The 20,537-nt window shown below is 48.6% G+C and overlaps 2 protein-coding genes across 12 annotated transcripts; one reads left to right on the top strand and one right to left on the bottom strand.

The window, feature by feature from the left end:
- Positions 1–106: 106 nt before the first annotated feature.
- On the bottom strand, positions 107–4,664 carry ATRAID (all-trans retinoic acid induced differentiation factor). 2 transcript variants are annotated; one of them, XM_063078251.1, is made up of 7 exons: positions 3,933–4,664; positions 3,738–3,859; positions 1,542–1,613; positions 1,273–1,344; positions 1,056–1,177; positions 672–769; positions 107–448 (listed from the first exon to the last, which is right to left on the bottom strand). In XM_063078251.1, the coding sequence occupies exons 2-7, from the start codon at positions 3,782–3,784 to the stop codon at positions 344–346; spliced, it is 516 nt and encodes a 171-aa protein (XP_062934321.1). In that variant the 5' UTR covers positions 3,785–3,859; positions 3,933–4,664; the 3' UTR covers positions 107–343. The 2 variants fall into 2 exon arrangements, with proteins under 2 accessions (XP_062934321.1, XP_062934322.1); XM_063078252.1 differs by having other exon boundaries at positions 4,537–4,664.
- On the top strand, positions 4,180–16,847 carry SLC5A6 (solute carrier family 5 member 6). 10 transcript variants are annotated; one of them, XM_063078243.1, is made up of 17 exons: positions 4,180–4,397; positions 5,526–5,586; positions 9,214–9,736; positions 10,037–10,102; positions 10,438–10,489; positions 10,884–10,951; positions 11,275–11,429; positions 11,843–11,983; positions 12,184–12,313; positions 12,918–13,006; positions 13,413–13,525; positions 13,873–13,940; positions 14,356–14,442; positions 14,592–14,773; positions 14,985–15,088; positions 15,332–15,447; positions 15,845–16,847. In XM_063078243.1, the coding sequence occupies exons 3-17, from the start codon at positions 9,344–9,346 to the stop codon at positions 16,082–16,084; spliced, it is 2,004 nt and encodes a 667-aa protein (XP_062934313.1). In that variant the 5' UTR covers positions 4,180–4,397; positions 5,526–5,586; positions 9,214–9,343; the 3' UTR covers positions 16,085–16,847. The 10 variants fall into 10 exon arrangements, with proteins under 10 accessions (XP_062934313.1, XP_062934312.1, XP_062934314.1 ...); XM_063078242.1 differs by lacking the exon at positions 4,180–4,397 and adding an exon at positions 4,798–5,136 and having other exon boundaries at positions 5,523–5,586; XM_063078244.1 differs by lacking the exon at positions 4,180–4,397 and adding an exon at positions 5,170–5,285.
- The last annotated feature ends 3,690 nt before the right edge of the window (positions 16,848–20,537 follow it).

Below are 20,537 nucleotides of genomic sequence, written 5' to 3'. Positions count from 1 at the left end.
CTCCGCACTGGAAAACCCGGAGAAACCTGAAAAACCCTCCACCCCAAGGAAGAAACACACAAAGGCGGGGCGCCTTGACCTAAAAAGAAGAAAAGAACTAGAAGAAGAAAAGAGAAAAGAAGTGTTTATTACAGTCAGCAGCACAAATGGGAACTGGTGCAAGTCCACGCCTGACCTGGAGTGTCCACAACACTCCAGCTTGGTGCAATTTTCCATCTTCCTTCCAGTGGTGGCCTCAGCCTTGAGGAGGATCCTTGGGCCAATGATGGCTGTCTAGAAAATCTCCTTGGATGGGCTAAGGTAGATCAGAATGATCTTAGGTCAGAAGGAAGACCTACGTGGTTCATGAAGCCTTAGCTTTTCGGCGCTGGGTCCTCCAAAGCAGAAGGGAGATACATAGTGTGGTGGATCCCAGAATCCCGAAGAACATAAGCAGTGGGAATGAGCCCTGTGAATAACAGAACAAAAAAAACTGCACACAGTGTTACACAGAGGGCTACATCCTAACACCTAGTTCTTTCCTAGTATACCTCCTCCCCCATCCGGGGTAATTCTACAGTTTTCCTCCTGCAGGTAATTTGCATCAGCTCCTGGTCTTATGGCTCTCCTTTCAGAGAGTTTCTTGCTCTACGCATTCCTCTTATCCCTGATTAGAAGGCCTAACTTCTCACCTGGCGCATACACTTGTACCCATGGAAGCCATCAGCACAAACACACTGCAAGAGACCTGGACCATTAGGTGCACAAGATCCATTCTCAGGACACATTTCTGGGAGCCAGAGAGAAATAGAGAACATCACTGGATCTCATTAGGTATGTTTCTGAAATATCTGCTTCAGTTTAGATTCTCTCAAACATTTCTAGGTCAAAGGTAGAGGAAAGAAGATTACAGATAAAATCAGAACAAAACAATAATATTTTTAAAGACCTATTCTTTCCAAGGGGTTAGAGCCTCAGAACAAAAGGCACTTAAGCAACTTTGCCCTTCTGATCTAAAGTGGTAAATGCAAGAGAGGAAAGGCAGTTCCTTCAAGGGTATAGCAGAGACAGCATACCTGGGTTCCCAGTGCTATTGCAAAGGTTCTTCTGCCCTTGGCAGATTTGGTTGTCTCTATAAGAGGTGACAGTATTCCAGGCATTGATACCTCCAGGACAGTTGACATCTTGTGGCAGGACCCTGAAGACAACACAGCGGTCATAATATGCAGCCCAAAGTTGCTGAGCTCACAGTACTGCCCCTCTTTGATTCTCTTCCCCCATACCCTTACTCACAGAATCTGGAGCTGGATAAAGCCATGGAAAGTACCGGCCAAGTCATCCTTGAGGGGGTTTGCTTGCAGGTCTCTGCAAAGCACATAGTTAGCATTCTGCTCAAGGAAGCACCCTATTTACACTCACACATCTTCCTGGATTTGTAATCCAATTCTCATCCTAGTTGTCCAAGTTTAGACATTAGTATTCATCTATCTTTTTAGGAATCCATCCCCAAAGACTTTCCCATCAACTCTTTGCCATATTCAGGAGGATAGCTAACCACTTACATGATGACAGCAGTATGTGCCTGAGGAAAGTTTGGACCAGGGTCCTTCAGAGAACAGTTCTGGAAATCGAGCCTGAGGAAATAAATTCATCAGTGTAACTATGTCTTTTTCTTCATCCATGGCAAGGTTTGTATTTGTCTACACAATTCCCCTTTCAGCTAATATTAATTGAACACAGTTGTGCTCACAGGTACAAACTAGGTGCTGTGGTAGGCATTTTAATTATGCATTATCCAACATAGTCACCATTAGCAACATTTAGCTACTTAAATTTAAATTAATTTAACCTAAAAATTCAGTGCTCCATTTGCACTAGCCACATTTCAAGTGCAAATGGGATAACCACATGTTAGTGGCTACTGTATTGGTCAGTACAGACATGGAACATTTCAATCATCACAGAAAGTTCTATTAGACAGCACTGTTCTAGTCAGTATACTTATGCATCTGTGCATATGTGGGAAGAAATCTGTATTTGTCTAGATTAGTGAATCTTGTATTATGATTTTCAATCTGCAAGGGGCCTTTATTTTTTATTTTTATTTATTTATTTTGGTGGATGGCTGGTACAGCGATTAAACCCTGACTTTGGTGTTATCAGCACCACACTCTAACCAAAAGCCTAACCAGCCAGCCCACAGAGGGCCTTTAAATTTAAAAAAAAAAAAAAAAAAAAAAAAAAGCAAGTCACAATTTTTCAAGTGCATTTTTTACCACAGACTGGTTGTAAACTCCTGGACATTAAGGACTATGCTACATTATTTTTTCTCCAATATCTATTGCTGCACATTCCTTTATTCTACAAATATTTACTGAGTGCCTTTGGGAGAACGTGAAAATATACATAACACAGTATCTTAGCCTTCAAGTGGCTTACAATGTAGTTGTGGAACAAGACCATCATCAAAAATAAAAACAATGTAAACATTAAGTTACCATATGAAAGAAATAACAGGACAGTATATAAATAAACTCGAGTGGTACAGATACTAAGGATTAGAGGAAGTTTAAAAAAAAAGGTATTACTCTGGAATTTAATATTGGGGATCATTCACAAAAGATATTGGAACTGAAGGATGGATATGGCCTAATTTGGTGGAGGAAGGCAATTTCAGGTATGGAGAGAAGCCTGAAGAAAGGAACAAAAGTGGAATGTCTTTGTGGGGAGCCAGAGGAAAAGTGGGTTGGGATTGGTCTGTGGTAGTTCATGATTTCAACTTTACCCTGAGAGCAACAGACAGTTACAAATATAGTACTTAAGCAAGAAAGTGATAATGGAAAAATTTGGTTTTCAGAAAGTTCAACACAGAAATATTTAGGCAGATTAGGGAAAGAGGAGAATGGAAGCAAGACATGACATTTTGAGTTTGAAATGAGGGTGCACTCAGGAGGAAATGTTTAATAGGAAGCTAGAGGTACCCACATGTACCTGGAGCTTGGAAAGGTCAGAGGACACAAAAGAGATCTAGTTTTGGGAGACACCTGCATAATCATTACAACTGAAGCCAAAAGAATAGGTGGATTCTCCAAACAGTGTAGAGGGAGACAAGCAACCAGGGCAAGGAATGAACCTGAGGGACTAACCTGCATAAGGGGACAGGAAGAGGAACTTGCCCCAAAGACAAACATCAATTAATCAGAAAAGGAAAAAAAGCCATATTAGCACACTGTCTTGGAGGATAATGGAAGAATTTCATGGAGACAAACAGTAAATAATCCAAAGACCTGATAATAAAAGAACAAAGCTCTTTTTAAAATGCAGCTATAAGGGCCGGCCCGTGCTCACTTGGGAGAGTGTGGTGCTGATAACACCAAGGCCACGGGTTCAGATCCCAGATAGGGATGACCGGTTAGCTCAATGGGTGAGCGTGGTGCCAACAACACCAGGGTTAAGATCCCCTTACCCGTCATCTTTTAAAAATAAAAAAATAAAAAATAAAAAATGCAGCTATAAAAACCCTTAAAAAAGAAAACAGGCAAAAATTATGACTTTTACGCAGTTTCATCCAGGAAGAACCACAGAATTGTTGAACTAGCCAAAACTGCCATAACAAATCTAAAAGTTTGAGAATCATGGTTTAGATGCCTCCAGAACAGGCACCAGTTATTTATCCCAAAAGCCAATCAGGCAAAGCCTTGTAGAATCGAGTCTGGGAACTCTTTTCCAGTATCCAGAAACCTGGTCTTCTTCCTCACCCCAATATGGTGCCATTCTGATTCAGGCAGCAGCGGGCGTGCAGCATTAGTTCGGGTGTCCGCTTACAATAAAGGGCCACTTCTGACAAATTTTGCACACTCCCGGGACACTGGGTGCATACCTGCAGAAGAGAAACCTTATTAGTTCTCCAGAACGAAAAGCCAAGAAAGGAACAAACGGAGATCAAGAGTTACCTGACAGCATACTTCTCCAGAATGCCTCTAACATAGGGCAGAGAAGTGGCTTGTGTCCTGCCCTCACATCAGGGTAGACTAGGAAGTGCCATTTCTTCCCCTACAGCCTGGCGCCGAATCTGCGCACCAGAGACTTTCAGTACCAGACCTATCTATCCCTGGTTAGATTGTCATCTTTGAGGCTCTCTGTTCTAACATATTTATTATTCCCTCGCCAGACACTTCTCAATCTGACAGCCCCGGTTTGGCCGGTTTAAAAGGACTGCAGGTACATCATCAAGCATTACAGAAAGTACAGCCCTACCATCGCACGATTCAGCATTCGTGCATGGAGAGTCTGCAGAAGAGCCAGAGGACTCGTTTGTAAAAAGAACTTAAAATTATTCAAAGATTAGGGGGCGAGAGATCAAATTTCAAAGCACTTTGAACGTCAGCAAGGACGGGGGCGCCAGAGGCCTGCGCAACGTGAGTACTCGCGGACAAGACCCGCCTGGGGAACAGCTCGGGCTGGGGTCTGCTGGCTTCAGGGACGAAGTCGGAGCTGCGGGCCGGCTGGGCGATGGGGAGAGCTGCGGGCGGGCGCAACAGACGGCTAGCCAGCTACCCTGCTTCAGCCGGATCTCAAACTTGCTTCTGTACCTCGGGTAGCGCCAGAGCCCTTTCCACGCCCAGAGCGAGGAACAGGGCCGCAGCCCAGGGGACCAGGCTTGCAGGACTACGTTGCCCGCGAGGTGCCATTTTTCGCTCCCTTCGTCCTTTTCGAACGCTCGCGAGACCTGCGCGCGCAGCCTCGCCCCCCCGCCCCCCCCCCGGCGCGTCACGCCTTGGCCACCACGGGGCGTGGCCTAATTGGCCAGTCCAGTCGCCCCGGGGCGAGCGGCGGGGGATGCTGGGGTTGCTGCTGCTCGTCAAGGTCAACGTTTATCTCAGTGCGCCGCAGTCTCCGTTGGGGGCACTGGCCGGCCCCCTTTCCATTTGTCCTTTTAGTGAACGCCTCCTCTGAGCTGACTGCAGGCCTCTCAGCCTCGCGTGCCGGCGCCCGGACGCCGAAGTCGCGTCTCCGGTGCGGCTCGGGCCTCTCCATCCGCCCTCAGTAAACATGGCGGCGCTGCGGCTAGGACTGGCAGGGGGCGGGGCGCCGCTGTCGCCCGGGTGGCGTGCTGTGGGCCCGGCTCTCCTGCGACCCACGTTGGAACGCCGGCAGGTGGGCCGGGCGAGTGTGGGCCGGTGCTGAGAGGCTCCGCAGCATGGCGTCAGGGCAGGGGTGGAGGCGGGGAAGGAGAGGTGGGAAAGGGCAGAGCGAATCGGCCTCCAGCGTGGGACTGGAAGAATATCTGAAGTGCGAGCAGCGAGGTAGATAGAGGTCTCCGCACGTGTGGACGGAAGGGCTGGAACTGGGAAAGAAAGAGGGCAAGGGTAATGGAATAGCGGAGAACGAAGGGCAAACTCCGGCGGGAGGACACGAGCACCGGGTACCAAAGTCCCCTTCACTTTGGTCGTCAGACCGCACAGCCTCCCGGAGCCTGGAGAGGAGGTAGGGGCGGGGTTAGACGCTTCCCTAACTCCTCATCTTTTTTGCCTTCTTGGAAGAAGGGAGCGATGCTGATCTCAAGGAGAGTGAAGGGACCTTCGTAGCCCTGGCTGCACCACGGAGGTAAGGGAAAGCAGCGTTGTCCCAGGGTGGCTCGGGACTCTGACAGAAGGGCGCCGGGGAAGCCCCGCTCCGGAGTGTTGGCTTTGATTAGGGCCAGCCAAAAGCTTATCTTGAGTAGCCGGCCCAGGCTTCCCTTCCACGTACCCCCAGGTATCTGCCTGTAATTTCCTTAATGGATATACACTGAGCTGGCTGTCAAATTTTCTGAGACATTAATAGCTATTAATATTTTAATGAGGGCCCTCAAAGCCTGTAATACCTTGAGGAATTCTAGGCACAAGAACAGGTTTTGAGGGAATCTGCTTGGGACTGTTAGTCCTGCAGTGGCCCCTTTGCCTTTTGTAGGAGTCAAAGCAACTCAACGCAGCGTGTGACCAAAGTGACACGCTTTTCAAAAGGGGTCCCACAACCTGCTGTTTGTGCCCTAGTGTGTTACAGTTTTAGTGAAACAGCTCTTCCTTTTGGCTCCCATTCTCTCAGAAAGATGCAGGTCCACAGAGTTTGGGTCAGTGTAAAGTTTTTAGAAAGCCACTGCTTTGTTCTTAGAATTATGTCTGAAGAAGGCTTTGTTACTGGGTCACGTTTTTTTCTGTCTTGCCTGGCTCTGTCTTCAGCCATTCAGGAGAGTTCTCGCACCTCATGCAAGTAGAGTTCTGTCAATAAGCCCCATCAGTTTACTCCAGCAGTAGAGAGTCTCCATTTCTGTACATCTGTGTCCTGTGTATGGACTGAGACCTTTCTTTTTTTCTCCAACCACCTGCCTAACCATACCACTCACCCATTACATGTTCTTACTTGCACATAGCAGACATTTTTCTCTCTTACTGTCCAGTAATTCCCATCATGTCTGTCATAGCAGTAAAAACTGGGCAAAGAGGAGTGGGACAACTCAGAATGTTGCAATGTACAGTGTCTCGCGGCATCCTTCAGTTACACCAGAGTGGTCTGTAGGGAACCTTTTCTAGTGACTAGCATTTGTGACTGTAGAACATGTGATTCAGGAGTTGCCAGCTCTGATTTCCTCTCTTCATTGGCCCCAGGAGGTTCAGAGTTCAGGTTTAGTCTGCCTGCAGACATATCCTGCTAGTCAGGCCACGTCTGCCCAAGAACACAGTGTGGGAGAGTCAGAAGGCACCTGATCTTTTTCCTAGTGGACAAGAGCAGAAGACACAGTTTATATTAATCTGTCTCTAGATTAGTTGAAATCTAAACTGTGTTCCAGGAATAACTGGCTACAATTAACATTCTGCTCCTGCCCTGAGTCTCGGAGTAGTCAGGACAGGGCCCCTGGTGAATCATGTCTTAGCTGCAGACAGCACTGTCTCTTTCTCCTTTGTTTAGCATCATGCTGCATAACTTAAGCAACTTATCTAACCTCTCAGTTTCCTTATGAGAACTAGAGAGTATTCATGTCTTAACCCTAGATGGTGTTTTGAAAGTGTTAGCCTGTTTCTTTTGCTTATGACAGGATACCTGAAATTGGGCAATTTATAAAGAAATAAGATTTATTTCTTACAGTTTTGGAGTCTGAGAAGTTTGTAGTCCAGGGAATGCATCTGGTGAGGGCCTTTTTCTTGGTGGTGACTCTGCAGCAACTAGGGGTATCATATGGCGAGAATGAGCTGAGCAAGAGAGCTAACTTTCTCACTTGTTTTCCTTATAAAGCCATCAGAACCACACCCATGACCACCCTTTAAACCATCAGTGGATTAATCCATTCAGGAGGGTACAATCCTCACAATCTAATCACCTCTTAAAGGCCCCACTTTTCAATTACTATAATAGGATTTACCACCTTCCTAACACTTAAAATGGAGATGAAGTTTCCAGTACATGAACTTTTGGGAGTTGAGGGGGAGGTTGGCCTGTATGGGGATCTAAACCCTTGACCTTGGTGGTATAACACTGTGCTCTGACCAACTGAGCTAACTGACCAGCCCAATACATTAACTTTTGAGGGATACATTTAACCCATAGTACTGTCATTACTTCATTATTTATTATTGATAATGTTTATAAAACACTTAGCACACTGCTGTATTTCATTACAAGTGTTCAGAAAATGTTAACTATCATTATGTTAGGTTATCTAAGTACGTGGTAGTCTCTGGAGTTTTTATCCTATACCAGTAAGTTCCTCAGGGGATTGCTTCTGATGACATTATTATATACACGGAGAGCAGGATGAATGGGGAATTGCTAGGCATAGGTTCTAATCTATCTAGCCTCTGACAGTAATTGGCTCTGTGCTTTTTGAAAGGTCACTTGAGCCATTTTTGGGCCTTATTGTGCTTGTTTGTGAAATGAGGGTGGTTATAGTGATCTCTAAAGATTTCTTCAAGTTTTGAAATACTGTGATCTCGTCCCTTTTTCTCTAAGGGTTGTGGTGTATTTTTGGAGGATTAGTATTTCTTGTGTGGGAGTTAGAAAAGCAACTTTCCCTCTTTCTCCCCGTTGCTCTTTTCCAACTGTTTCCAGTACATAGAGTGCCAAGAGTGACTTAGGCCAAAAGCCTAATCCATCGAGGAATGCTGTTGGATATGAGCTGCTGCTCCCCATTCTGGAGCCTCTATGGCTGAGTTGGGATTTGGAAGTCATAGGGTGACAGGACCGTTTGGATCACAGTGATTGGTTCTCTGTAGGGGCCGGAACAAATGACTGTTGAGCTTTGCCCCGCCCCCAGTTTCCTATCTCACCTCAGCCTCTTATAGTACCAGACCTCCTCAGCCTCTATTCAGCTCCAGGCAGCTCTGCCTCCAAACAGGGATTGCTTCTCCAGGTAGGTGTCTACCCGCAGCAGGATGGGACCACTCTCTCCAGCTGTTCCTCTTGCCCCCAGCTCCCTGGCTGGTTTGCTTCTCTCCATAGTGGCCCTGGAATCCTAACTCTGAACCCCTGGATCTAGCACGGTGCCTTCTCACCTTGTCTTACGTTTGAATCTCATCGCTCTTTCTGGATCTGCCATTGACTGTCATGTGGCAGGTATAGAAAGGTTGAGAGATGTTTGGCAGATGTTTATCTAGTGATGTTGGGGAGAAAATTAAGGAAGGGCATAGAGCACTTGGCCTGGGGATGCCTGGAATGGAGTTTGGGGCTGCCATGGAGGTGATCTTACTGGTGTTTAGTACTGAGAAGGGGTGCTGTTAGGAGGGTGACACTGGGGATCATGCAAGGTGTGGGCTGAGGCTAGGGGCTCGGGAAGAGCTGCTGTCATTAGTCTCCATTTCCTCCCTGCTGGGCTGTGGCTCCAGGCTGGGCCCTGCTGGCTTAGTACAATGTAGTAACTGGGTCTGTGCCTGCCAGTGGAGGCAGGGAATTTTTCTGAGAGGAAACTTAGGCTAGAGTTGATTTTTCTTTTGCTACTCGGGTGGAGACCTGAGAAGGTTCTTGAATTTCACAGCTCTGCATACTCAAAAATCTTGGCCAAGTTAGTGTCTCTTGGCTGTCTCACTCTGCAGCTTCCACCTTCTCCTACCTCTCCTACCAAACCATACCAGGACCTCCAGATCTTCAAGGGCTACCACCATGCTGGCTGGTCCAAGTTTGGTAGGCATGGGACATACAAGGCCCAAGGGTGGCTAGCCATGAAGTCAGCACAGGTCTGACTAGGAGCTGTTGCCTTTGCAGCTCACTCTGGACAACATCACTCGGTGGAGAAGAAGGACTGTGAGTTGGTGGCTGGGAGCCCACCACTGTCCAGCCAAGTGGCAGCCCAGAACCCAGGAACAGCAACTGTGATCACAGACACAGTGAGGATATGAGTGTAGGGGTTAGCACCTCAGCTCCCCTTCCCCCAACCTCGGACACAAGCATGGTCACATCCACCTTCTCCCTCGTGGACTATGTGGTGTTCATCCTGCTGCTGGTTTTCTCCCTTGCCATCGGGCTCTACCATGCTTGTCGTGGCTGGGGCCGGCATACTGCTGGCGAGCTGCTGATGGCAGACCGCAAAATGGGCAGCCTTCCCGTGGCGCTGTCCCTGATGGCCACCTTCCAGTCAGCTGTGGCTATCCTGGGTGTGCCATCTGAGATCTATCGATTCGGGACCCAGTATTGGTTCCTGGGCTGCTCCTATGTCCTGGGGCTGCTGATCCCTGCACATATCTTCATCCCTGTCTTCTACCGCCTGCATCTCACCAGTGCCTATGAGGTGAGCAAGGGAGGAAGACAGGAAGCACAGGGTATATATGAGGGATATGGGACCCTCCGCCTAATGAGAGTGACAGAGGACTCATCGTGTGTTTATAAGTTCTTTCTGGGTGAGGTCAGGGCTAGGTTTGGGAGTGAGGGGAGAAGGAAGGTGCTGGGCTGGGTGGGGCCCAGAGTGGATATGAATTGGATATTCCCTCATGTTCCTGAGCCTCTTGAGGGAAGTTGTGTGTGAATTGGGGGGTGGGGAGGTAGGGGTAGAGTTGGGAGCAATACCTGTTTTCTGTATCCTTCTACTCAGTACCTGGAGCTCCGATTCAACAAAGCTGTGCGGATTTGTGGAACTGTGACTTTCATCTTTCAGATGGTAAGTGGAATGAGGATAGAAATTGAACCTGGGCATGGTTGGGGAACCTAATTCAGGCATGCTGAGGGAGGTGGAGCCTTCCCTGCTCTCAGACTGCAGGATTGAAATTCCTGCTAGGGGTCAGTGTCCCTGAAGGCCCCAGAGGCATCCTGCTGCCCCTTCCTTCCAATTTCAACACAGACACAGGTCGCAAGCCAGAATTTGGGAAGGGAAGGGCGAGGGAAGGGAACTTAGGTGAGAGGAAGCCATTGGGATATTGGAGGTCTATCTTTCCTCCTCTCTCTTCTCACCCTCATCTCCTCTCCCCCTCATATTCTCTTTTCCATATCCAACAGGTGATCTACATGGGGGTTGTACTCTATGCTCCATCGTTGGCCCTCAATGCAGGTGAGGAGTTCCAGTCCTTGGCTTCCAGCCATAGCGTGTTAGGAAAACTCCTTTGGGAGGGGCAGATAGAGGAGAGTGTGCAGAAAAGAATCTGACCTTGGCCAGGGAATTAGGTCCTTGGATTGGTCTCTCCCAGAGGTGGAAGCAGGCTTGGTTCACCTCACTCAAAAGCTAATCAAACATTACTGGCCCCGTCTGAATTGGTTAATCAACACCTTTTGGCGGAGTTCTGCAAACATTTTTTTCCCATAGTGGTGAATGGTTTATTTCATTGTTAATGATCAAATGCTTCACCTCCATGATGTGACATGACTGCCCTCACCAAGACTTCTCTGGCTTCTCCCCTGGGAACTCCTCATCCAGAGATAAGAATGTGACTTTTATCTGTTTACAGTGACTGGCTTTGATCTGTGGCTGTCAGTGCTGGCCCTAGGCCTTGTCTGTGCTATCTATACTGCTTTGGTAAGTGCAGTAAGCCCTAGGGGATGGAGGGGAAGGGATCACATAAGGAGGAAAGAAGGAAGGAAAAGAAAAATAAGGGACGAGATAAGAATATGAGGAGATGGGATGAAATTCTAGAACGGGATGAGATGAGCTGAGATTTAGGATGGGATGTAGGAGAGCGGATGGCATATGAAGGTGGAGGGTGGCATGAGAATGACGTCCCAGCATCTCAGCAGTTACACCCCCAGTAGCAGTATAGTCCCCTCACTGGTGGTATGATGGTCTCATCAGTGGATGGTTTGTAAGACATCTGTGACAGGTGTGCTGTCTTTCCCCTGCAGGGTGGGCTGAAGGCTGTCATCTGGACAGATGTGTTCCAGTCACTGGTCATGTTCCTTGGGCAGCTGACAGTTATCATCGTGGGGTCGGCCAAGGTGGGCGGCTTGGGGCATGTGTGGGATGTGGCTTCCCAGCATGGTCGCATCTCTGGGATCGAGTAAGTACATGCCTTCCCCTGGCTGGGTCTGCAGTGCTGGGGAGCTGAGCCCATCCTAGAGCCTGGTCTCAAAGCTGTAGTAAGCAGAGGGCAAACTGGGAAGCATCAGGTGCAGTCCTAGGTGGGTGGGAAGCTGGCACTGCAGAGATGGAGGGTGATCACAAGTACCCAAGCTGGTGTTTACAGAGGGTCAGGACATTACCTGGGATGAGTACCTGGAATGAGGCTAGGGGTTGGAGAAATGGATCCCTGCCTCTAATTTGCTGTGCTATCTCTTGAGTCCATCCAGTTTCTTGCCTTCATTCGCTGCCTCTGCCCTAGTAATGGTGTCTCTGCTCTGTTCTCTCCTGACTCCTATTGCCAGGAGAGCAGGAAGACTGACTCTCTCTCTGGGGTTGTGGTGTCTGTTGCAGGCTGGATCCTGATCCCTTTGTGCGGCACACCTTCTGGACCTTGGCTTTTGGGGGCATCTTCTTGATGCTCTCCTTGTATGGGGTGAACCAGGCTCAGGTGCAGCGTTACCTCAGTTCCCGCACCGAGAGGGCTGCTGTGCTGTGAGTGCAGGGACAGGAAGACAGTGGAGCCAGGGCTAGGGGAAGAGGTTCCTTGGAGGCGGTTGGGGTGGGGCAGGATATAAGAGCACGCACACACCCATCGGGGTCAGGACATGGGCCTCCCTTCTGGAGGCTCAGGGGTGTGTGCCTGAGAATATCTGTTAACACCATCTCTCCCCTTGTACTGGCCTCTTTTGCAGTTCCTGCTACACAGTGTTCCCCTTGCAGCAGTTGGTCCTCTGCATGGGCTCCCTTATTGGCCTGGTCATGTTTGCCTATTACCAGGAACATCCCATGAGCCCCCAGCAATCTCAGGCAGCTCCTGACCAGGTGAGAAGGCCTCCAAGGCCCCCTCCCATACCTGTGAGGGGCCAACTGGGCCCCTAATAGGAGTGCTGGGTGGCTGCAGAAAGGACACCCTGGGAATAAAGTCCTTTTCCACTCTGAAAGTCTAGCAATCTGGCATGTGAGAATCCCAGACCTAGCATCACCTAATCACAGTGCTCCCCCTACTGGGTGTGGGGACCTACCTTTGCTGACTCCCCAGTACACACCACATGCTCTGCTGGGAGCTTTCATACACCTGGTCTCATCTAAGCCTCCCAACAGTCTCATTTTACAGAGGAGAAAACAGGCTGAATGAGGTAGCCACAGGGCTGAAGTCACACTGCCAGTCAGAGAGAGCTGGGGCACGGTGTGAACTGTATCATTCTCTAGGGCCTATTTCTTCCTTCCTTCCTCCCTCCCTCCCTCCCTATTGAAACATAATTGATTGTACATATCTGTGGGGTATAGTGTTGACTGTCAATACCTGTGTGTAATACATGGTCAAGAGCCCATTTTCTCTATACTTTCTGTGGGGTCACTTGGGTGGGCAGAGATGCCTCAGTGCCATGGTCTCATGGAGAGCCATGTGCTTCTCCTCTGCTTGCAGTTCGTTCTGTACTTTGTGGTGGATCTCCTGAAAGGCCTGCCAGGCCTGCCTGGGCTCTTTGTTGCCTGCCTCTTCAGTGGCTCCCTCAGGTACCCCTTTTGACCATTTCCCTCAGTCTTGGTGCACCTGACCCCTACTTGGTGCAAGATGGCAGGGGAGGAGGGGAATCCCTCTGAGTTTCTCCCTGTGCCCATCCATCTGTGGGTGACAGGAGACAGCTCATCTGTGTAGGACAGAGCATGTCTTCTTCCAGGAGTTACTCCCATTTTTGGTTAAGCGTTCTTCTTTTACAATGCCAGGAATCAATCTATCAAACCTATTCCCACACTCAGAAAGGGACAGTGTCCTTCCTGTCCAGACCTCTGAGGTTGCCTCAGCTTCAGCTGTGAGGATGTTTCTTGGCTGCACGTGTTGTCCCTCTGTAGAGTCTCGTTAATTCTGCCTCTTTCAGCTCCCGGACTCAGCACAGCTCATCATATTCTTCCTGCTTTTTAGCACCATATCCTCTGCTTTTAACTCACTGGCAACTGTTACAATGGAAGACCTGATTCGACCGTGGTTCCCTGAGTTTTCTGAAGCCTGGGCCACCATGCTTTCCAGAAGCCTTGGTGAGATTATTTCCTCATTTCTTCAGTGAGGTTCTTTCTAAGATACACCCTTCGCACTGTCATCAGTGTGCTATAAAATACCTGCTTTATCCTGGGTCCAGCACTTGCCTGATGAAACATAAACCTGCTCTCCGTGGTTGTTTACATCTTGGGGCATTTACTGGGGAGGTCTCTTAGTCATGTCGGAGTGGGGACTCGGTGGGAGGGACCTGGAGCTGGGGCATGAGGTGTGATGCCCTCTGTCTGCAGGGACACAGGTGGTGGTTTGGCTGGGGAGGGAGCTTTGCTTTGCCCTTTTTCTTGTGTTAACTCAAATCTGCTTGTTTCCCCTTCTCCTTTTCCCCCAGCCTTTGGCTATGGGCTGCTTTGTCTGGGAATGGCCTATATTTCCTCCCACATGGGACCTGTGCTGCAGGTAAGGTAATGACTGTGGAGCTGGGGAAGAAATTTTTAAGGGAGAAAAGGAATTGGTTGAAACAGGAAATTGAGGAAGGCAGCTATTTTGCAGGGGGATTGGTACAGGGGGTAAGTGTCAGAAATTCCCCCGTGATGGAGTTGTGAATAGACTCTCAAGTAGCCAAAAGCCCCAGGGTCACTCCTTGGATGTTATCTGCTCAGCTAGATCTAAGGATCACCCTCAGGAGAACCCAGAGCACATTCTCTTAGCCATTCCTTCTCTCTGGAATGGTGAGTTCACATTGTTCCAGGTAGAAGAGACAGGCACATCTGATGAGTGGGGCTCTGAGGCAATGACAGGTGGCTGTGCTGTGTCTCCGTGAGGCTAGGCATCTCTGAGCCTGTGTCTTTTTTCCTCAACCCTGTCTTCCCAGGCTGCACTCAGCATCTTTGGCATGGTCGGGGGACCGCTGCTTGGACTTTTCTGCCTTGGGATGTTTTTCCCTTGTGCCAACCCACCTGTGAGTAATGCGTCTGGCTCCATAGTTGTGTGTAGTGGGGTGGGCCCGGGGAGTGGGTTGGCAGTGCTCTCGCCAAGAGTGCTGGGGACTAGCATGAAGGCTGGTAGGGCTGGCCTTGTGACAGGAGTGTGGGCTTTGTCTCTGGGCAGGGTGCCATCGTGGGCCTGTTGGCGGGACTCATCATGGCCTTCTGGATTGGCATTGGGAGCATAGTGGCCAGCATGGGCTCCAGCATGGTGGCCTCTTCCAGTAATGGGTCCAGCTTCTCCCTGCCTAGCAATATGACCACTGCCACTGTGACGACACTAATGCTCTCGACCACCCTCTCTCGGTGAGACGGCGCTTACTGTCCTTGGGGGCAGAGCTCATTTTTGAGGGTTTTCACAGGGGCTTTGTTTAGGGACGGGCCACCAGAGCCTTCAGGGAAATGTTGGATATTGGGTCCCAAGACTCTGGGACGGTGCATGTGGGTGGAGCCAGATGCCCAGAGGAATGCCCTGACAATGAATTGCTAATTATCCTCACTCCTCTGCTCTCCCCAGGCCAACAGGGCTACAACGGTTCTATTCCCTGTCCTATATGTGGTACAGCGCTCACAACTCTACCACGGTCATTGTGGTGGGCCTGACTGTCAGTCTCCTCACTGGTGAGAGTGATCACAGCACAAAGAAGGAGGGGCTGAAGGAGAGCTCTTGGGGACCCTGCAGTCTGCTGGCAGAGGACGGAGGGAGGGACCCCCCCCCCTTCTGAGCCCTTGGGTGTTAGAAATCTGTTGAGAAGCCTATTACCAAGAAATAGGTGGAGGCTGGGACCTCTGGGCCCTGGAACTGAGGGCCTGCTGCTCTAGATGATTACACCTTAGAGACTTCACAAGCACCTTTGCCTTCAGGGGGAATGCGGGGCCGGCCGCTGGACCCTCGGACCATTTACCCAGTGATGCCAAAACTCCTTGCTCTCCTGCCCTTGTCCTTTCAGAAGAGGCTTTCCTGTAGAAGTTGCAGCCAGGTAGTACCTGTTGTGCAAATGATCTCCTTCCTTCCCTTCTCTGCAGATGCTACCCGACTGTCCAGGTTTCCTTCCATCCATTTTCCTTTCCCCCTCCTCCCAGGGTCCCTCTCTCTGATGATCTACCTGAGTGTGGACTGTCCCAGCTTTACCCAGAGCTGTGCTCGCTTGGGAGGGGGGTGGGTGGTGGGTGGAAGGATCTTAGGGCCCAGAGGAGCTCAGTTCCTGGCTGGTGTGCCCTCTCCCCACTCCTATTTTGTGCTCCCTGCTGTGCCTTACTCCTCCCTTCCCCCCACCTGCCACCAGCCTTGCTCTCTCCCTTCCAGCAGGGATGAAAGGGGGGTCTTTCACCTTTTCTGCATTAATCACTTCACCACCCCTTGTCCATGCACACCAGCTCCACTGCCTTTCCTGTGCGTGTTCCCCAGGACCTGCCCCTGGACACCAACCAGTTTCCAGAGAAGATGCTGAATGGAGTCCTGAGGGACAGCAGAGAGGAGGCGATGGCCAAGGACAGTTCAGCCTATCAGGGGAGCAGACCCACTTTTGTCCTCCAGGAGACCTCCCTGTGATGTGGACACAGGACCCTGGCCTCTGTCTTCACTCTGGCAGGCAGCAGCCAGAGGCCACCCTGTAGTATAGGGACGAGGCACTTGATGTGTTCTGCAAGAATGGGTCTGGATGACCTAGCCCATACCAAAGCTCTTTGTTCTTAGAGATTCTCTCCTGCATTAGAAGCTGTCATATCTCAGGTGTGTGAGAGTGGGTCAGGGTTTCTCCTTGTTCTTTGCCAGTCTATTCTTTAGAGGACAAGGCTTCCAGGGGGCAGGATTGTGCCAGAAGTGAGGATGGAAACGAATCCTCTGGGGAAAGGATGATGGCTTCTGATTCAACATAGCCAGGGTCCTTTGAAGTGTCTAGAAACAGTACTTGTGGTCATAACTGTCCTAAGGTCCAATCCACCATAAAACTCGAGGCTGCCTTGGCCAGCTGTTGCTTCCCTTCCAGTCCCATCTCATCAATGATTCTGTCAGCCTCAGTGGGCCCTGTGATTACTTTCAGGTTGTCTGTGACACCCAAGCCCCTCTCATTGTCTGTTTACCTCCATTCTTGAGAGAGGTTTTGGTGTCCTTCAGACTCTCAGAATAGACCTCCATCTCATTTGTGTAGAGTAGGCAGATTTTTTACCTCACTGACCCCACCCTCCACCTCTGAGATGGGCACTTGGGGACAGGGCACATGTGGATTCAAGAGACCAGGTTCAAGACTGGGTCCACTGTGGAGTGTGCCATCCACCTGACTCCTGAGCTAGGCCACTCTAGTGTCATTCTGTTTCCTTTTGGAGTTTCTTCCCCACACATCTTTGTTTTTAGGGAATAAAAACTGCCATTGGACCTTGACTCTGGGCTCCTGTACTGTCTCTGATTGTTCTTGTCCACCTAGCCCCATCCCCTGGAGAGGATAGAGCGCCCCCTCCTGTGCACAGGTCAGTTTCCTCCGTTGAGGAGAGGCAAAGGGAACCTGCAGTGTGATTGCAAGTCTCCGCTGCTGCGGTGTCTGCAGGAGCAGCTTGTGCTCATCAGGGTGGGGGATGCACACGCTCCCCTTTTGAGGCTTCTCGTCCCCTGTGGCTTAGTCTATCCTTTGTCTAGCCCCACCTGTTCTTTGCCAGAACAGTCTCTGCTGTTGGAGATTTTTCACTTTTGGGGCTAGAGGAAGAATGTTGCTATTTGATTTTAGAAACTACATTCAAGCTGGACTTTTATGTTCTTGTGAAGAACATTGTGCCTGTGCCCGTGCCCACCTGGTCTTGGTCCCAGGCAGATCTGAGAGTCAGCTTTGGCTAAGGCCTTCCCACAGCTCTCGGCCACAATCCAGCTGTTCTCCCACATCCCATGCACCTCCAGGCTGGGATGTTCCCTCTCCTTTTCTGCCTCAACTTGCTGAGTCACTCCCTCAGCCTCCTTCCTCCTGCCCTGTGGAGGAATGTTTTAATTTAGGGTCTTTATGATGGAGAGTACCTCTCCAATGATTAGGAGAGATACAAGATGAAAATACAGGTAATATATTTATAGGTCCTGGGGAGTACTTGGCATTCTTGGAGGCCAAACACATGGAGGCTAGGGAACACGTGGAGAGAGAGAAGAGAGTGTGGCAACTAGCAGTGTACATTGGGGTCAGGAATTCTATGAGTGAGAGGGCAACTTGGGTGATCCTGGCTCAGGAGGTCTCGTGGGTTGCGCTCAAACTGTCAGCCAGGGCTGCAGTCATCTAAAGGCTTGACTGGAGCTGGAGACTCTTGTTTCTGAGGTGGCTTATTCTTAGTGCTGGCTGTCAATGGGAGGCCTCAGTTCCTCGCCAGGCAGGCCTCCCAGCTGGGCTACTTGAGCAGCCTTCAAGATAGGCTCACTGAGCCTGTCTGCCTTCTCTACTGCCTGCTAGGGAACTTGGAGAAGAGGTTGGAACACTAGAAATGGCCCCTGCACCTCTTGGCACAGGAAACAACAGCCTTACCCTATCCTCATTCGTTTGGGGCTTTGTGGGTACTTTTCACTGTGTAGGTTTTCCTTTTCCTTTCTGGCATCCCTGGCATGGACACAACCCTCATGTGAAAGGCTGCAGAGTCCCAGGTTCATCTGACATGACTTTGCAGTCCTTTCTAGGACAGCCCTTGTGGAGGAGCTCCCCTGATGTGTCCTGGCCATTAGCTCCGGGAGTACACTTGGGTACAAGAGGATTTCTTTTTATGTGGCTGCAGGTGTGGCTCTAGTACTTCCCTCCTACTGTGCGTCTTGCCAAGGCATTGGTTCCTACCATGTTCAGAATGTCTCCCAATTTGGTTTGGTCTGATGTTTCTTATGATCAGATTCAAGTTATGCATGTTTGACGAGAATATCACAGAAAGGATTCTGTTTTTCCCATTGCATCTTATCAGATAGTGCATGACTTTGATTTGTCATATGCTTTCCTTAAACACTGGTTATTGTTGTAATATTTATTGTAGTTTTCAAAGCACTTTTCATATACGGCCTGCCTTGGGAGGCATACGTCTCATATCCTCTGCTTTTTCATATATGATTTTTAATGTATGTAATATATAATTTAATATATTTTGATATATATTGCTTAGCTAGTAAGTGGTTGGGGCTGAGCTACCAGGTCCATGACTCCCAGTAGCCCACCTAGTTGTATCTGTTTCCATGAAAGCAATGTTCTTTTTGATAGAGTGTTCACACAGACAACAGGGTATTTCATGAGACAGCAGTCCAGAGTACAGTGAGGACTAAATGGAGACCAATAGTACCATCATTCTAGAATCTTTCTAGGGCAGTGGCTTTCAAACTTTTTTGGCTGAGACCCACAGTAAGATGTATATTTTACGTCATAATCCAATACACATGTGTATTACATATATGTTACTAAAACCAAAATTTTGTGAAAAAATACCCCTGGGGTGCAGTTAATATTTTCTGAGCTCTTCCTCTTTCCTCTCCTTGAATAATTCAGTCTTAAAGCCATTATATGGAGCAGAGCAAGGCAGGCATTCATACTGGGGGCCGTTTGGGATATGGGAGCTCAAGTGAATGATGAGGCAGGCAGGGGCTTCTTGGCATAAGTGTCAGAGCCTAAACACGTGTGTGTGTGTGTGTGTGTGTGTGTGTCCCACGTGGAGAATCAATAAAGGGGGCATCTACACATCTGAGTTGCCCAACCTAAGCTTTTAGAGCCTGAGTGCAGTGAGGACAGCATCTCTCTGGGAGGAGACCTGTCAGGTGGGAGTACAGATAGGGTGAGGAGATCGTCCACCATGGAGGCAGCCTGGGGTGGTGTGCCAGAGCCCAAGATGGCTGATGAGGACGTTCACATAGGGTCCAGCCCAGTGCAGGGTTTTGAGCCAGAGGAGGGCATCTGTACAAGAGACAGTGATGGGGCTTCGGCTGCGTACAGAGACACAAATCAAACACAGTAAGGATAACATGAGGGGAGGTACTCTGAAGAGAAGAAACATGAAGAAAACAGGAATTCAACAGTAGAAGTGAACTATTGGAGGAAATGATGAACAAGTTAACCAATAACCCTTCTTGTTGCTTCTAAATAAGAAGGAATTATTTTTTAAATATAATTCATTGATGTAAAATCCAGAATAATATTAACACTGGAGGATGATAGAAGAGCGAGGAGCAAAAGGCAATAGATTGAGCTGAGATCCTCCTCTCTCTTTTTTAGAGAATAGGATGTAGACCAACACCAGAAAACTAACAGATAACTTAAGGTGTGAGTTACACATCTAAAGATAACTAATAGAATAATAGAAATACAATGTATCACTTCCGCACCATTAGAACAATAATAATCAAATAGAACACACATGCAAAAAACCTTAATCCAACCAAAGGTGGAAAAGAAGGGGGAAAAGCATGCTAAATAAAAATGCTGAATGATCTGGTAAGAATAACTCCAAGCATATCACTAATCCCAATATATATGAATATGTAAAATTAAACCATAAAAGTCGGATTTCGGATTTGGCCAGATAAATTTATGCTATACTTTGAATGTGTCCCCCAAATTTAATGTGTTGAAAACTTAATCCCCCAATTCATATTTGATTGGAGGTGGGGCCTTTGGGAAGTAATTAGGGTTAGATAATGTCATCAGGGTGGGGCTCCCATGATGCGACTGGTGGCTTTATTAATAGAGGAAGAGAGTCCTGAGCTGACATGCACGCTCTTACTCTGCTACCATTTGATACCTTTCACTGTGTTATGACGCAGCAAAAAGACCCTCACCAGCTGCCAGCCCCTTGGTCTTGGACTTGCCTTGATGTTGGCCTTGGAGGATAGGCTTAGGTTGTGTGCAAATACTATGCCATTTTATATATGGGACTTGAGTTCTTTCTTCAGAATTGTAAGAAACAAATTTCTTTTCTTTATAAATTACCCAGTCAGTGATATTCTGTTATAGCAATGTAAAACAGACTAAGACAAGCTATTTAGGTATTTAAAAAGATTCTTAAGAGAAAACAGCACAGAATTATTGAAAATAAAGGGATGGAAAAAATTGCCACGAAAATGGTAACCAAAAAAAAG

This window comes from Cynocephalus volans, chromosome 14, assembly GCF_027409185.1.
Source record: "Cynocephalus volans isolate mCynVol1 chromosome 14, mCynVol1.pri, whole genome shotgun sequence".
Classification (NCBI taxonomy): domain Eukaryota; kingdom Metazoa; phylum Chordata; class Mammalia; order Dermoptera; family Cynocephalidae; genus Cynocephalus; species Cynocephalus volans.
This window is presented reverse-complemented; position numbering and strand designations above follow the sequence as displayed.

Coding starts and splice junctions, on each gene's coding strand:
- ATRAID (XM_063078251.1), bottom strand. CDS start 3,784: ATGCTGCACGCCCGCTGCTGCCTGAATCAGAATGGCACCATATTGGG. Junction 770..1,055: donor CAATAGCACTGGGAACCCAG/GTATGCTGTCTC, acceptor TCTGGCTCCCAG/AAATGTGTCCTGAGAATGGA. Junction 449..671: donor GGTACAAGTGTATGCGCCAG/GTGAGAAGTTAG, acceptor TGTTATTCACAG/GGCTCATTCCCACTGCTTAT.
- SLC5A6 (XM_063078243.1), top strand. CDS start 9,344: ATGAGTGTAGGGGTTAGCACCTCAGCTCCCCTTCCCCCAACCTCGGAC. Junction 12,314..12,917: donor CTCAGGCAGCTCCTGACCAG/GTGAGAAGGCCT, acceptor CTCTGCTTGCAG/TTCGTTCTGTACTTTGTGGT. Junction 14,774..14,984: donor CTCTCGACCACCCTCTCTCG/GTGAGACGGCGC, acceptor TGCTCTCCCCAG/GCCAACAGGGCTACAACGGT.